This window comes from Phyllosticta citriasiana (assembly GCF_038021145.1).
Source record: "Phyllosticta citriasiana strain CBS 120426 chromosome Unknown IWZ02scaffold_12, whole genome shotgun sequence".
Classification (NCBI taxonomy): domain Eukaryota; kingdom Fungi; phylum Ascomycota; class Dothideomycetes; order Botryosphaeriales; family Phyllostictaceae; genus Phyllosticta; species Phyllosticta citriasiana.
In genome coordinates, this window is record NW_027117289.1 from 854,011 (window position 1) to 869,565 (window position 15,555).

Sequence of the window (15,555 nt, forward strand, 5' to 3'; positions counted from 1 at the left end):
ACCCCGGAATTTCCCTCCCGGAACGATAAACGAAGAAGTCAATGCCTGGTTATACTAAGAGAGGCCCCCGTTCTTCCATCTACAAATCTCCCCTCCTTCTTGCTTAAAAAGAAAATGCCTCGCTCTTGTGCTTTACTCTCCCTTCAACTTGTCCTGCGAGACCTCAAAAGCATCCCGCAGCAGATCCAGCTCCTCCTTCTTATGCGTGCTCTTCAGACCAGTGGCAACGGATGCGCTGGGGTTGCGGCCAGCGTAGAGGACGTGCCTGCGGTTGTGGTGCTCAGTCTGATTCAAGAGAGTCTCAATGCGCGGCTGGGTGAAGCTCCAGGCACCGGCGTTGAGAGGCTCCTCCTGGGTCCAAACAATGTTCTCCGCGTTGGGGTAGCTGTCAAGGTTCTCCTTGAGCTGTGCCCACGGGAAGGGGTGTAGCTGCTCAATGCGTGTAATGGCAGTGTCGTCGAGGTTGTTGTCCTTGCGGTGCTGGACAAGAGCAGCGTAAACCTGGCCAGTGCAAAGGATGACGCGCTTGATCTGCTCGTGGGGCACAATCTCGCCAGACTCGTGGGCGGGGTCAGGAATCAACCACTCAAAGTGCGAGTCGCCGGTAAACTCCTCAATGCTGGAGCGAGCCATGGGGTGGCGGAGCAGGGACTTTGAGAAGAAGAGGATGAGCGGCTTGCGGAACTGGCGGTTCATCTGGCGACGGAGGATGTGGAACATGTTGGAGGGCTTGGTGAGGTAGGCGACCTGCATGTTGCAGTCCTGGTGCTGGCGCTCGAGCTTCTCGGCGCTGGGGAAGATGCGCGGGTCCTCGTTGCAGAGTTGCAGGTAACGCTCCATGCGTCCAGAAGAGTGCTCAGGACCCTGACCATCGTAACCGTGAGGAAGAGACATGACGAGACCACTGCGCTGAAGCCACTTGACTTCGCCGGATGCGATGAACTGGTCAATGATACATTGCGCGTTGTTGGCAAAGTCGCCAAACTGAGCCTCCCAAATGACCAATGCGTTGGGAGAAGATAGGGAGTAGCCGTACTCGAAACCGAGACTGTAACAAGGTCAGCACATGATCAGTCTCACAACTGGTTCTACTTACACGCCAAATTCACTCAGCGAAGAGTTGGAAATGACAAAGGTGCCCTGGTCCGGGCTCAGGTCGGCCAGAGGAGTGTAGGTGCCCTCGTTCTCCTGGTCGTGGAGAACGGCATGACGTTGCGAAAAGGTACCACGCTCGACATCCTGACCGGAAACACGGACGTGGTGGCCCTCCAAGCAAAGAGTGCCAAAGGCCAAAGCTTCGGCGGTGGCCATGTCAATGTTCTTGCCGTCAGTCACAGTCTTGGAGCGGTTTTGCAAGATGCGCTTGAGGTTCCTGTGAACGGTGAAGCCTTCGGGGGCGCTGCCAATCTTCTCGCCGACCTGCTTGACAATGTTCTCGTCAACGGCCGTGGGCAAGTGGGGAAGTATCTCGGTGGCAAGCTCCTTGGGGGACTTGAAGCCGTTCCATGCAGAGGTCAGCCATTCCTTGGCAGTGGGTTGGTAGTCCTTGCTCCGAGAGAAGCTCTCCTCGAGCATACCCCAGACCCAAGCCTTGTGCTCATCAATGTCCTCCTTGGTGAAGGTACCCTCGTCCAAAAGCTGCTTGACGTACTTGTTCAGCGCCGGCTCATGCTGAGAAATGCGCTTGTACATCAGGGGCTGTGTGAAGAAGGGCTGGTCCGTCTCGTTGTGTCCCTGCTTACGATAGCAAACCATGTCGATGACCACGTCCTTATGGAACTTGGCGCGCCAGTCGGCAGCCATTTGGCAGACGAAGTTGAACGCCTCGGCATCGTCGCCGTTGACGTGGAAGACGGGGGCGTCAATGGCCTTGGCAATGTCTGAGCAGTAGGGCGTGGAACGAGCAAAGCGAGGGTCGGTCGTGAAACCAATCTGGTTGTTGACGACAATGTGGATAGTACCGCCGGTGTGGTACTTGGGCAGAGCGTGGAATCCCATAGTCTCGTACACGACACCCTGGCCAGCAAAGGCGGCGTCACCGTGAAGCAGCACGCCCATGGCCGTCTTGGCCTCCTGTTCGTCATTGTTGTAGTGGAGAATGGCGCGGGTCTTGCCGAGCACAACGGGATCCTCGGCCTCCAAGTGAGAGGGGTTGGCAACGAGAGAAAGCTGAACGCGCTTTCCGGAAGGCGTGGGACGCTCAAAGTTCATGCCCAGATGATACTTGACGTCACCGGAGCCTTCGTCGGCGGGATCGGCAGTACCGGCAAACTCGCTAAAGATGGATTCGTTGGGCTTGCGGACGACGTTGGAGAGGACGTTGAGACGACCACGGTGAGGCATACCAATGACAATGTCCTTAACACCATAGTCGACGCTGCGATCAATCAGAGCCTTCATGCCGGGAATCAGCGTCTCACCGCCCTCGAGACCAAAGCGCTTGTCGTTGGGATACTTTGTGGCCAAGAAGGACTCGAAGCTCGAACCCCAAATCAGGCGGTCGAGGACTCGGCGTTTCTCGTCGACAGAGTACTTGTAGGGCTGGGGGACCTCGAGGCGCTCACGAAGCCAGTCACACTGTTCCCTGTCGGGAATGTGGATATACTCGACACCGTACGAGCCGCAGTAGATTCTCTCACACGCCGAAATGATTTCGCGCAAAGTCATTTTATCCCGGCCCTCGGCCTTGAACTTGGGCAAGATGCCAGGTCCCAGCGTGAACTCCTCATCCAGGTCCTCTTCACTAAAGTTGTAGTGCTCGAGCTCGAGCTCCTTAGGCTTGCTGTAACCAAACTGGACAGCCTCACCACGGATGCCCAAGGGATCGATCTTGGCCTTGTGGTGACCACGCGCCTGGTAAGCGCGGACGAGCAGCTGGACCTTCAAGTGCTTCATGACCTCGGTGGACTGGCCGTCCATACCCAGGCCAGGGGTGGTGAAGGCGGGCAGGCCGCCGATGGGAGCGGGGACGATGGTGGGGGGCGGCTGGAAAGCTTGCGAGACGGGCATTTCGCCCTCTTCCATGTTGCGGAAGTAGACCTGCCACGAGACGTGCACGCTGCTGGGATCGCGTTTCCACTGCATGTACATTTCATCGACATAGTTGGCGGTGTTGCCCTGGAGGAAGGAATCGCTCGGGTCCTGCGGAGAGAGTCAGCGGGAGGCTTGGGAGAGGCGGACGAGGCAAGACGCACGACGCCTTTGCTCGTGTCCTCGGCAGACACGGCGTAGGAGCGGCGGAAGCATTGTTGAGAGGTGACGGCGAGAGTTCTGCGTTTTGAGGCGAGAGAGGACGAGTTTGCGGCAAAGCTGGGGCGGGCTGCCGACAGACGACTGCTACACTGTCGGATGGTGTTGCGCAGCATGATGGGTGGGAGGAGGGTGCCTCGGCACAAGGTTAACAATTCATCAAAGGGGAAGAAAGAGGGGAGAGATGAAGCTCTGATGGTGGAGTTGAGAGCCGGACACAAGTCTCGCGGCGGGTGCCAAGAGAGAGAGAGAGAACTGGAAGCATTCGTTCATACGCACGGGGCATTCTGGGGTCGTCGCCGAAACGGGCTTAGTGCGGTCGCCTGTTGCATGTCAGCAGCAACCGTCATTCTACCTAAATGCCGCACCTCTCTATGGCCCACGATGCTGTCTACAACACCACAACCATCGCCGACATGTCACCTGCTCGAGTCCAAGGCCGACTCGATCTCTGCGCTGCGCCCTGTTCCACTCCCCCATCCTGCCAGGCCGCTGAATGCTCCATGGCGGCCGCGCCTCGACCGCTCCTCCTGCTGTCTCCTTTTGCTGTCAAGACGAGGTGCACCGAGAAAATCCCGCTGTCCACTTTACCTTACGTTTACCCGCCTCTCTTCCTAATCCTTCCGGCCGCCCGACTGTTCAGAACTCTCTGCTCCAGTCTTTTCGTGACGGCTAGTCAAGGCTGCGAATCAACCCCCGCGAGCGGTACCGGCACACCTCTCCAACCACCTGGCGCACAACCGGACCCTAAGACTATAGCCGAGACTCCTTGCATCGTCGGATCAGTCTTGTCTTGATGCCAACCGCCATGCCTTGATGACGTTTCATGTCTGCTACAGAACCAGGTCGTCGACACCTAGGGATCTGTCATCACTAGCATAGTCGCGCTCAGGGAGCGGTCATTTGCTGCCACAGACACAACTAGGGAGCTGTCATTCGCGGCGCAGCTAGATCCAGGGCGTAGCATTCTTTTCACTCACTTTTGGGGTGCACAGCATTTACGCGTCTTCACGCACGACATGCAGCGGAACTCTGATGATCCGGCTACCAGGAGTCCCCCGCTCGGTTGACGTCATTGCTGTTGATTGCCCCTGACCATACTGAAACGATGCCTCTAGTCAGACACTCGAGTCATTATGTTCTGTCACTACGAAGTACAACATGGTGTCTGCTCGTCTTGCTTGACCACCCATTCTGCAGCGACTTTGCGCGCCGATTAGGCAGTCGCTGGCCAGGGTTGCGTGCCGACTCGCACCGGGAGCCTCCGCATCTGCAACATGTTGGTGGCCAATTCGGCTCAGCACTGCATCATTAATAGATGGCTAGATTTACTCGATTGACTGGAGTCGACTCGCAAGACGCAATGGAAGGATCAAGAGCGACATCTTGCATCACTCTTCTCGAACCGACATGCGGGGAAGACTATAACTGAACGTGAAAACAAGCAGTATGGCCAGGAAAAGAGGCAAAACCCTATGCTAACAATCTCTAAATAGGGCAACCGAGATGTCAACATGTCTGCAGGGATGCCACGTGCCGTTACATCGAGGCATTGTAGATTTCGGGATCGCGGGTTTCTCCTTTTACCAACTTCTGGCCATTCACATCGTGGCAGATCGTGGCAGTTGCTTCCTTGCTACTCTTGGAAAAGGCCGTTTGCGGTAGTCGGTCACGATTTGGTCCCTCTGATGACACCATGGATGACCTGGACCAGCCGAATCTTCGTCAGAGACATCCCTTGATCCACACTCGAATCTGAACACAACCATGAAAGAAAGACTTTGCATCTCACCAACGTGGATTTGTCATTCTTGATGATCGTCAAAAGTTTTGGATACAGAAAGCAGCGTGCGGCGAATGACTCCTCCTTGAGTTCGTGAAAGCTTCGAAACTTGCTTGGTGTAACTGAGCGCTTGCCGACGTCGTTCAGCAGTTTCCCGGTAGCAATGTGGATGGCTTGACGCCACCAGAAATATCACGGTGCACTTGTCTAGCTGCTAAGCATTGATTCTGGTAAAGGCAGCGTACTCCCTCGACGAGCTTCTAAACCCTGCAGCGAATTCCCCGCCTCCCATTCCCACGGATCCAACACTGTCCAAAAACATCTAAAGATTGCGAGACCAACCCATGCGAAGTCATGGCTGCGCCTGAGGATGCCAACGCAGTCATGCCAACAGTGGCTCCGCCCGAATACGAAGCAATCACAAAGAGCTCGGAACCAAAAAGAACCTTTGACACCAAAGTATCTCCCGTAACGACGCCGACACCACTGCCCAGCAGAATAAGATGGGCGGAAAGGGCTCTTACGCACGCCTGGCTCAACGCCACGATCGCCGTTACTTCCACTGCGCTTTTGTTCTTGCTAGTCCCATGGATAATATCGTCGTCAAGCCAGTGGAGGCAATTCAACTTCTTGACAGGCAGGGCTGTCGGTGGTCAATTCACCCAAATGCAGGCCAAAGCCATCGACTTTATCTGTTCTGCGCTCATTTCTCCAGCACTAATGCTCGTATTGGATTTCGTTTGGTTTTCCAGCGCGCAAGTATCGGCCATTAATGAGCGACAAACAACACAAGGAATCCCTCTCCAGTCACTCGTGGTGGCCAGCAGAACCGATTGCGGGACTTATGACATGATACAGTTTTGGCACTTGATGAGAGCAAAGACGTGGAGGTTTCTGTTTCTCGCCATGTTGGCCTTGCTCTCAGCAATAACCAGGACTTCCGTGTCCAACATTGTTGCGTACGAAGCTTACGACGACCTGGTACCGTCAAATGGAACGCTAAGATACATGAAAGATGTTGACGTGGATGGAGCGAACATGCACGGCGACCCGCCAGAATCGTTGCATGCGTACAATTACAGCAACTCGCAGCAAGCGTTTGCGGCAAACGCGATATCGAGCATGCTTACCTGGATCACGCTGACAGGCAACAAGACTCTGGACCAAGGAGTTGGGTACGTTGGTGTTAATGCAACGACGCGTTCAATGAACGGCCTGCCGCAGTCGATGCTGCAGATTCACAACATCCCGGGATGGCGACTTACAATTGATTGCACTCCATCGCAGCCAGACTCGTTCCACGCCGTACCATACGACGACTACGATCTCCAACTTCGGGCTCTGTGGTTCAATCGAAGCAGTACAAGCAATCCCCCCGAAATCACCAACTGTTTTGCCGGCGACCTTCCCGGCGTCATTGGATCCGTCCAAGAGGAAAACAATGAACATTTTCCCTACGTCCTCTTCGACAAGAACTCGACCGATTTCTACATTGGCGACGCCACGAGCTCCGACCGCAGCCACGACGTCTACTCCACAATTTACGGCGCAATCCAACCCACAGCCAGGAACGCCTCAGCCCTCGGCCTCGACCTAGACACGGGCGTCATGTCAACCTGGGGGCTACGGTGCTCGCTCTCGCGGCAGCAAGGCCGACTCAGCTACGAGCGGACTCCGGGGCAGCCATGGACCATCACCAAAAAGGACTTTTCGGGGCCCAAGACGCCCGCATACTCGCGGCTCTTCGACTGGCAGCTAAACCTCAACTTCCACGCGCCGGGGCGCAAGGAGCCGATGCCGGGGATCGGGCCCGCGTTCAAGCGGACGGCGGGGGAGATGCCGTGCACGGCGACGCAATGGGCGCGCGGGGGTAACGCGTCGACATGCGTCAACTTCACGACGTGGGTGACCAACTTTTTGTACGCGTCGGGCGAGGCGGAGCGCATCATGTACGAGGTGGCAGCGACCAACTCGTCGCTCGTCCTGCCGCAGTACTTTTACACGGCCGCCACGTCTCAGTCGGTCCAGCAGTACCGCATCACGTACATCCCGCTCATCCTGCTCTTTGGCCTCGTTTCCATGCTGCTTGCCGCCGTCATGACAGGTGCCATGGCGTATTATACCCGCAATACCCTCACCAGCCTCCTCTCGCGCCAGGTCAGCACTCTCAGGCTCGTCGTCGATAGCGTAGCGGGACTCAGCGGCGACGCGGATCTCATGGAGACGGTCGGCCGCCTCAGCAACCGCCGCCTTGAGCGCTGGGCTGGCGCGTACAAGGCCGAGTACGCGGTTGTTGGCGACGGCGGCGATGATGAGGAGGTTGTGAGGTTGTTCAAGGCGAAGGCTGCGGGCGCGGATGAAAAGGAGCAAAAGTGTTGATGATGCTGTCGAATTTGAACGAATCAATGAGGAAAGGGAAAGGTGTGGGTAGGTCGTGGTGATGGCGATGGTGTGGCAGCGTTATTTTGCTCGCTGTCTTGCTTGCTTCCCCTGCAGTCGATTAATATATCCCGTGTACATGTACGCGCTGCTGCTGATGATGAATGACGAACGTTGACGCTACTATTTAGCTGGCGCGGCGGGCGGCTTTGTTGTACTGTACTATGTATACTCAGTTCGTCATCGACACTCAGACAAGGCTCTATGACCTTTTCACCACCAAAAACGTTTTCTGTGAATGCCGTAAATACATCACAAGCACCAAGGTCACCCTCACACGTCTGCCTACCTCCGTATCTATTTATCTGCCTCACTCGTCTCGAACAGTTGCTTGCCCAGTCAACGCAAGAATCTAAAAGCAGAGGTGACATCAAATGCCATCCTATCCATCTCTTTTCCATCTCTTTTCCACCTCTTTTCTACCTCTTTTCCACCTCTTTTCCACCTCTTTTCCATTTCTTTTTAATCTTTTTCCCTTCTTATCTCTCATCATCTCCCATCCTCACCGTCTCCTTCCTCGCCCTTCTCTACGCCCCTTGGACTGTTTGTCAGTCTGTCAGTCTATCTGTCTGTCTGCCATGGAGCCTCGTCAGGCTGCTGTTTAGGCCTTGGAATGCTGACAAACGAGACCGACGCTCGCTCGCTCGCTCGCTCGTGTTTACCCCGCAGACCTTGCACCGCATCTCCCCTCCCCTCCACCGCTCACCTCAGCCATCCATCCTTCCATCTATTGTCACTGCAGCCAGCTAGCGGCCGACAACCACAAAGCAAACAGCGCCATCAACGGACGGTGAAAAACGGCGCTGTCGCGTACCTATTTTTCCGCGCGCTTATTCATCATCGACGCTGAGGTTGCTTTTGCCTTGGGTGCCTTGCCTTGCCTTGCCTTGCCTCATGTACGCCGGTTCTCTTCTCGCACGCAAAACTATGTAAGAAGGGAGGAATCAGAGTGACAGCGTCGCCCGGCCGGCCAGAGTGTGGGTTTGCGGCGCTGAATGACTGACCTGTGGTTTTCTTTCTTTATTTATTTATTTATTTATTTCTTTCTTTCTTTCCTGTACTGCGCTGCGCTGCGTGTTGGCCAGCGAGGTAAGGTGAGGTGGGCGTGGCGCCGCGAGCTTGGCTCTGCATGCGCGCATGTAGTTCGTGTTCGTGGCGTGCCTCCTTACGATTGGTTGGTCGGTCGGTAAGCAGATGGCAGATAGAGGGCGGCCAACCAGCGCTGCTGGACGGACAGAACGGACAGAAAGGAAGGCTAAAATGTGGGTGGGTGGCTGCGCGGGGCAAAGGCGTCGTCGGGTGTACAAAGATACACGTCGGACACCCGGTGCGGCTGTCTGTCTCTTCAATTGCTCAATTGCTGCAGTGCTGCTCTGTTGCTGCGACCAACGTCATCTCAAGTTCCGCCTGCTCGAGCTCTTCTTGCGTGTCTGTTGCGCATCTCTGTCTTCAATCCAACTGTCTGTCTCATGGTCGACATTGCTCCCAGCACGCCACCAGCGAGCCACACTCTCACACACCCATCCATCCCACTTCGCCGGCTCGCCATCACCTCGCGCTGCTCGCCTGCGTGCCTGCCTACCTGTCTGTTTTTGAGACAATTACACTGGTAACGCGTGTCCAGTGCCACAATGACATCGTACAGCAAAAGCTCCTCGTCCCCCTCCGACGCCGCAACAGCCGTCATCTCAATCAATCCCGCGCACAAGCTTGCCAAGATAAACCCCAACATCTATGGCGGCTTCACCGAGTAAGGATCCTCCCATCCCACAATCCACCTTCCCCCAATCTCTCCTACCCAGGCTACTTACTTACTAACCAATTCCATCAACAGACACATGGGCCGCTGCATCTACGGCGGCCTCTACGACCCGGGCAACGCGCTGTCCGACGAAAACGGGTTCCGAAAAGACGTCATAGCCGCGATGCAAGAGTTGAATGTGCCGGTTGTTAGGTACCCGGGGGGCAATTTTACGGCGACGTATCATTGGTTGGACGGGGTGGGGCCGCGGGAGGAGAGGAGGAAGAGGTGAGTTTTGAGGTTTTTGTGGGAGTGGGGTTGCGGGTGGAGTGTTCTTTTTGGTATCACGAGGTGTTGAGGATGGCACCACTTTCCCGAAGTCAAGTCAACTGACACGGTGTTTGCCAGACCCGAACTCGCCTGGATCGGCGTCGAGACCAACGAGTTTGGCACCGACGAGTTTCTCAAGTGGTGCGAAGTCGTCGGCACAGCGCCGTACCTGTGTTTGAATTTTGGGACGGGGACGTTGGATGAAGGCATGTCGAGATTTCATCCTTGAACCCACTTCCCTCTTTTCCCCCTTGTTTCTCTCGTCTGCAGGAAAAGAGAAAGAGAGGGAGAATTAGGACAAGAAAGAGAGGGGATGAACAGAGAAATAGAGAAGGAAGAGAGAAAAAGTCACACCATCTAACACAACCACAGCCCTCGCCTGGATCGAATACTGCAACTCTTCGCGAGACACGTACTACGCCAACCTCCGCCGGCGCAACGGACGCGCCGAGCCCTGGAACGTCAAGTACTGGGCGCTGGGCAACGAAACGTGGGGACCATGGCAAGTGGAACAAGCGACAAAAGAAGACTACGCCAAAAAGGCATACCAGTGGGCCAAAGCGATCAAGCTGCTGGATCCAAACGTCGAACTGGTGCTCTGCGGCTGCGAAGGCCCCACGAGCTGGGACTACCACGTGCTGAAAGAGTGCGTGCGGTGGTCACCACACGGGCTGGGCGGCGCAACGACTGCCAGTCTGATTGACATGCACAGCATCCATGTGTACACGGCCAGCCAGGAGCACTACGAGAACGCGACGGCGCCGCGCAGCGCCGAGCGCGCGATCCAAGTCGCGGCGGGGCTCATCGACCTGGCGCGCATCGAGAACAAGGTGCCGCCGACGGTGCCGGCGCCGCGCATCTGCTTCGACGAGTGGAACGTGTGGGATCCGGCGCGGGCGCCTGGCGAGGAGGGCGCCGAGCAGACTTACACGCTGAGCGACGCGCTGGCCGTCGCGGCGTGGCTCAACGTGTTTGTGCGCCAGGCCAAATACGTCGCCATGGCCAACATTGCGCAGAGCGTCAACGTCATTAGTCCGCTGATGACGACCAAGGACGGGCTGGTCAAGCAGCCTACGTGGTGGCCGTTGCTGCTGTTCAGCAAGTATATGCGCGGCTATACCGTTCCTGTTGCGCTCAAGTGTGCAGAGTATGAGGGCCCGACCAAGCCCGAGTGGATCAGGGGCACGATTGAGACGCCCTGGTTGGATGTCAGTGCCGCCGTGTCCGACGACGGCTGGGTCAATCTCGCCGTCGTCAATTTGCACAAGGAGCAGGACATTGATGCTTCGACGGACGGCATCGTCGAGGGAAAAACCATCTCGTGGACCACCGTCTCCGAAGCGCTGGATGAACCGGGCTCGTCTTCGGACGGTAGTACAACTGACGTGTTGGTCAAGGAGGTCCAGCACCTCTCGACGGATAAGTTGTATTTCCGCAAGATGAGCTTCAATCTCTTGCGGTGGCAGATTTGAGCGTTGCATTTTGAGACGTTCGTTTGGGAAAGTCACGGTTGATTTTTGGCAGTCTTAAGCTTAGAGAGATTGTCGACCGCGATAGAGCTATCAGCGTAATTTGTTGTCAGCTTCACTGAGTATGTCCGGAGTCAGCAGCTAGCATTTGCGTCAGATTCGCGTCATCAGCATGTCAAGAGAGCAGCTTGTCCTCTTTCCGCATCGGCCGACTGTTCTCTGCCAGCCTCATCAACTCGCATGAGCGCATCCGCACGTGCTCATTTGCCATTTACAACTCCTCCTGTTGCAGCGTCAAAGCATGCTCAACTCCAAATTTTCACTGCCGGAGGCAGCGCAGTTCAAACCGCTGCCGCCGTCGACAACTTCTGTCGAACGGAATGGCGCTCTATCCATAGCAGAGCGGACTAGTGAATGGACAATCAACTTGATGCGTCACTCGGCCGCTCGCTTCTGCCGTCACTGAAAATTCAGGGGGGAGAGCGGGTGGAAACGGACGACCGCTTCCGCGACGTCGTCTCGGGCGGAACGGTCAGCAGCAGTGTGAGAACCTAAAATCTATCGAGCTATGAGGTCACTTTGCGGTTGTTGAGGTTGGAAATCTCTTCCGCGATGGTGAGAATTTGCCGTGGCCACAGCATCGACTGCGTGGAAAATTTCTCACCTGCATTTTGGAACGGGTTGCATTTCCATTGGGTTGCCAAAAGGCCGTAGCTGCCCAGCGAGGATTGCGTCTCTGAAGCGATTTCATCGTCGGCAGACGTTGACAATGCCCAAGCGGCTCTTCAGGCGGTTGCAGATCATTCAAGATTGCCGCAAAATACAGTTTGCGGATCTGGGGCCGAAACGCGGCGGGCGGGAGATAAACTGGGAAAAGAAAGGCTGGACTGAGAGACCGGCCTGACGACTCGTGATGATCCGCCTTTTGGTGTTTCAAGAAACGGGAGGGCCGCCGTGGCAGTGATGATGATGGATTCGTTCCAACACACACGCGCTGAGTCGTACTCGCATGGATAAGACTTTGACTTTGAACGGAGCTGCTGCTTCAGTCAACAAGCTTTGCTCGAGTGCCACGGAAGCCTCGGGATGGTGTGAGCAGTCGTCCAGAGGACCTTGACTAAGTGATTCAAGATGCCGGTGCGACCCAAGACGTCCCAAGGCGGAGCGGCGACCTTATCCCGGCTTCTTCTAGAATGGTTCTTCTTCCTTTGAGTTTGAGTGAGGCCGGACCCGCCAGGTACCCGCGCAACGGGGAGTGGCTGGGGGGTTTCGAGCGATCAACGATGGCAGTTGGAATTCAGACGCGCGATCTGTGCCACGCTTTGAAGCCACCCGCCTGAGTTTGAGCAAGCATCATTTCCGCCTTGAAATAGACTGATTGCTCAAAGTCTGCTGTTAAGCTTCACGTCGGGCCGGCCTAAATCCTTATAGCTGTTAGCTATAACCCTGTCGAACTTTGGGTGTGCTGTCATGTTGGCAGAGAAGCACATGAAGATGGTCGAACGATCTGAGAGAAACACCAGATGGTGGACCTCAGTCCGCATCTGCAAAGACGACGATGAGAAGACATGGATTACGTGAGAAGGACTGGGACCACCCACGGCCACGAAGATTGAAGTCTACTCATTGATTGAAGAACCCTCACGTGGACGGCGCGAGGAATGGCATCCCAGAAGATTTCCGTCTTTTTTCCCTGTCCAACCGGGACCAGGCTGAAGGACTGACTTCCGTTTTGGTGCGTTACAGATGTCTTGCGGACACGCTAGCGATGGCAGGTCCAGCGCGCCAACCAGTCGAGGTGCGCGTGAACAGTGGATGCCGTTTACCACAGGGAACAGTCTCGACACAGGTGCGTAGTAGCTGAGCGAAAAGGATTATTTGCGCTGACGTGAGCGTGTCTCTGATGCGTTGCACGGTTGCGGAAAGAATACTGCAAGGCGGACAGTAGTAGTGCGGACAATGCCACCAGGGCGGTACAAGAAGTCGGCTTGTGCGAGGCTTTTGCGAGTTACGTCCGTCATACTAGGTGGATGGCGCTGCAAGCGGATGTTCCGAGCTGCAGGAGCAGATCTAGGTGCATAAACAGTTGGTGGTACTCGGGCAAATGTGATTGGGTTCCTTGAGAAAGCCGTAGTCAGCCTTCTGCACGAACGGCAAACAGAGCTCCTCACATGGGGCGAACGGCACGGGTTTTTGAGTTGACAAGCCGCAGCCTGCAGGCTAAATCGTCATTGAGGTGCAAAGTTCGATGACCACGACGATGGACGACGAGTATGCGAAGGTCGAAGAGCTCTCAGGAAGCACACAGGTTCCAAAGTCAAAATCCGACACGTAGCAGCTTTGGCGACGGAGCTTCCGCAAAGAGAAGTCCCAAGCGCGGCCATGGCTTTTTAAGCATTGGAGATCTTCACCAGTGACCCTAGTCCTAAGTTGCAAAAGGCCCGTCTTGTGAAGGTCCTTCACCCCATAAGGGATGCGCAGGCCGGCGAACTCGAGGTATGCAGTCGCTTGATGACGGCAAAGCGATGCAACAAGGCTGGACGGAAAAGAGTGGACGCATGAGACGACTTTGCAGTGGTGGATGGTGGGTGGTGTGGTGTTGCACGCATTTGGTTGGGAGGCCTGAGGCACAGAGCCGGCAGCTCTACATAGCCCATCGGCTATCGCAACCTCATCACCGACTCCATCTCCTCTTGAAAAATCGACAGCCCGTTCTGCAGTGCGCGCCGCATGCGAAAACAAAAGCTTACAAGAGTCATGCGATTCCCGTTGCCTTGGCTCCATCGACGTCGGCGGCTTGCTGGGCACGGCTTGGACATACGCCACGCCGCAAACGTCGTCTGGCCATCATTTGGCCCGAGGCACAGCGACAAGTCAACCCTACGGACAACTGACCACCGGCCAAGCATGCGGCACGCAAATTTTTGACTGTGGCTGCTTTGTGCAACAGGCCGGCCACGAGGTAGACGACGAGTAGAAGACAGGAGCCGCTATTAGGCAAAATGGAGGCCTTTTGCTGAATTATGCCTCGCATTGATGGACACCTCTGCCAACCGCGCAACTTTCGACTGTCGGCCCGAGTGCTTCTCCCCTCACCTTCAGTCGTACTCGTTCAAGGCGCCTAAGCGGATGCTTGATGGCGATTGAATCTACAGTCCCACTTGTGACGTTGCACGGCTCTTCGATCGCAAGCTCAGGGCAGTCCGCAAGAGAGGCGGATCACAGTCTTGGAATCAGCGCCGTTTGGGGCGCAAGCGCTGACTCGAAGCTGTGGGGAATGCGCACTTGGCCCATGGGGACTCCGCCTTGGCCCCCCCCTGTCCTTTTGCCCCTCCCCCAGGGCCCCAGTAATTCCCCAGACCAGCCAGACCAACATGTCATCCGTTCACTCACACCATCTTGGGGAACATGCTGACCACAACGACCTTGGCTTGAAAAAAGGATTGAAAAAAATTGTCAAAACCTTCCGCCTTGCAGATACACATCTAACCATGCGGCAATGGGGTGTTTCGAATGGGCGTCTGCCAAATCGGCATCCGTGCACCCGTCTTCGACTCGGCGCATCCATTCTCCCAATCCGATCCTCGACGAGCCCTGTCCGATGACCTGACCGGTCGGCTACCAAGCCATCTGGAGACAGTAGAGGGTATAGGCAAACTGAACAAGCCATGCAGCTCCACTGCTTGTCGGCCTCGGCGGCGTGACCCGATGATGTCTGGGCTCTTTTTTTTTTTTTTTTTTTTTTTTTTCCTTCCTCCCCCATGCCAAAGGATTCGTTCTGTGCACCAGAGCCATGTCAGCTTGCGGCGAGGCGTATTTTGCGGCAAGGCCTTGGCTCGAGGTACGGCTGCTAAACAATATCGCCACAATGAAGGCGTCAGCGATTTTGCATACATCTCCAAACCATCGAGTTCCCAATACGCGGAGCTGCGGCCAAGACTTTCCCATCTTATCACCGCGGCAGCTCGACCATGGGACAAACATTCGACCGCCTCGAAGTATCGAGTTTGATGGCCAAGAGACATGAACGCGTAGCTTCATCCATGCAACGACGTGGACCGGGTCTATACCTCTCAAACGGAACCATCTTTCCCCGCAACGGGCAAAAGCTGGGCCGATCCATGATGTCTGTTTGCGGAGACTGACGCGCTAACCCCAAACGCGGCCACAAAACCGTCAGAGACCCTTGACCAGGGCTCGGGTTTCGCTTTCTTGAGCCAACCAGGGCTCTGCCTGCTTGCTCACCCTCTGCCCTGTCAGCCCAGGCCCCCAAGCCTGCCAGGCAAAATGGTTGAGTGCTTTTGGGTGTCTGTCTGTGGAGAAGGGCGCACAGGATGGCTACGGGTTCCCATGTTACCTGGCTGGCCTTCCTGTAAGTAAGCCCCCGTGTCATGGCCTTTGCTTGACTCCTCTTAATGAGACCACTCCCCGCGGCCTTCTACTTGTCCCAAGACGTCTCCCCGGGTATCGATCTAACCGCCGTCCGCCAGCACTGGGGATCGTTGTCGCCGCCGATACGAGGCCATTGAACGGTCGATGTTTTT

At 55.9% G+C, this 15,555-nt stretch overlaps 4 protein-coding genes across 4 annotated transcripts; 3 read left to right on the forward strand and 1 right to left on the reverse strand.

Moving 5' to 3' along the window:
- Window positions 1–132: 132 nt before the first annotated feature.
- Window positions 133–3,365, reverse strand: IWZ02DRAFT_435700 (2-oxoglutarate dehydrogenase-like protein E1 component; the record flags this gene model as incomplete). The annotated part of the gene is made up of 3 exons (XM_066766467.1): window positions 133–1,048; window positions 1,097–3,141; window positions 3,195–3,365. 3 exons carry the CDS (start codon window positions 3,363–3,365, stop codon window positions 133–135), a joined length of 3,132 nt encoding a protein of 1,043 aa, XP_066620090.1.
- A 1,824-nt stretch (window positions 3,366–5,189) lies between these two features.
- On the forward strand, window positions 5,190–7,543 carry IWZ02DRAFT_60755 (uncharacterized protein). Its single transcript, XM_066770956.1, has one exon. It carries the CDS (start codon window positions 5,387–5,389, stop codon window positions 7,409–7,411), a length of 2,025 nt encoding a protein of 674 aa, XP_066620091.1. The 5' UTR covers window positions 5,190–5,386; the 3' UTR covers window positions 7,412–7,543.
- IWZ02DRAFT_60756 (uncharacterized protein) lies at window positions 7,544–8,362 on the forward strand. Its single transcript, XM_066770957.1, has one exon. It carries the CDS (start codon window positions 7,676–7,678, stop codon window positions 8,219–8,221), a length of 546 nt encoding a protein of 181 aa, XP_066620092.1. The 5' UTR covers window positions 7,544–7,675; the 3' UTR covers window positions 8,222–8,362.
- A 740-nt stretch (window positions 8,363–9,102) lies between these two features.
- Window positions 9,103–11,014, forward strand: IWZ02DRAFT_471322 (glycoside hydrolase superfamily; the record flags this gene model as incomplete). The annotated part of the gene is made up of 4 exons (XM_066768863.1): window positions 9,103–9,221; window positions 9,306–9,500; window positions 9,621–9,748; window positions 9,915–11,014. The coding sequence occupies 4 exons, from the start codon at window positions 9,103–9,105 to the stop codon at window positions 11,012–11,014; spliced, it is 1,542 nt and encodes a 513-aa protein (XP_066620093.1).
- Window positions 11,015–15,555: the final 4,541 nt, after the last annotated feature.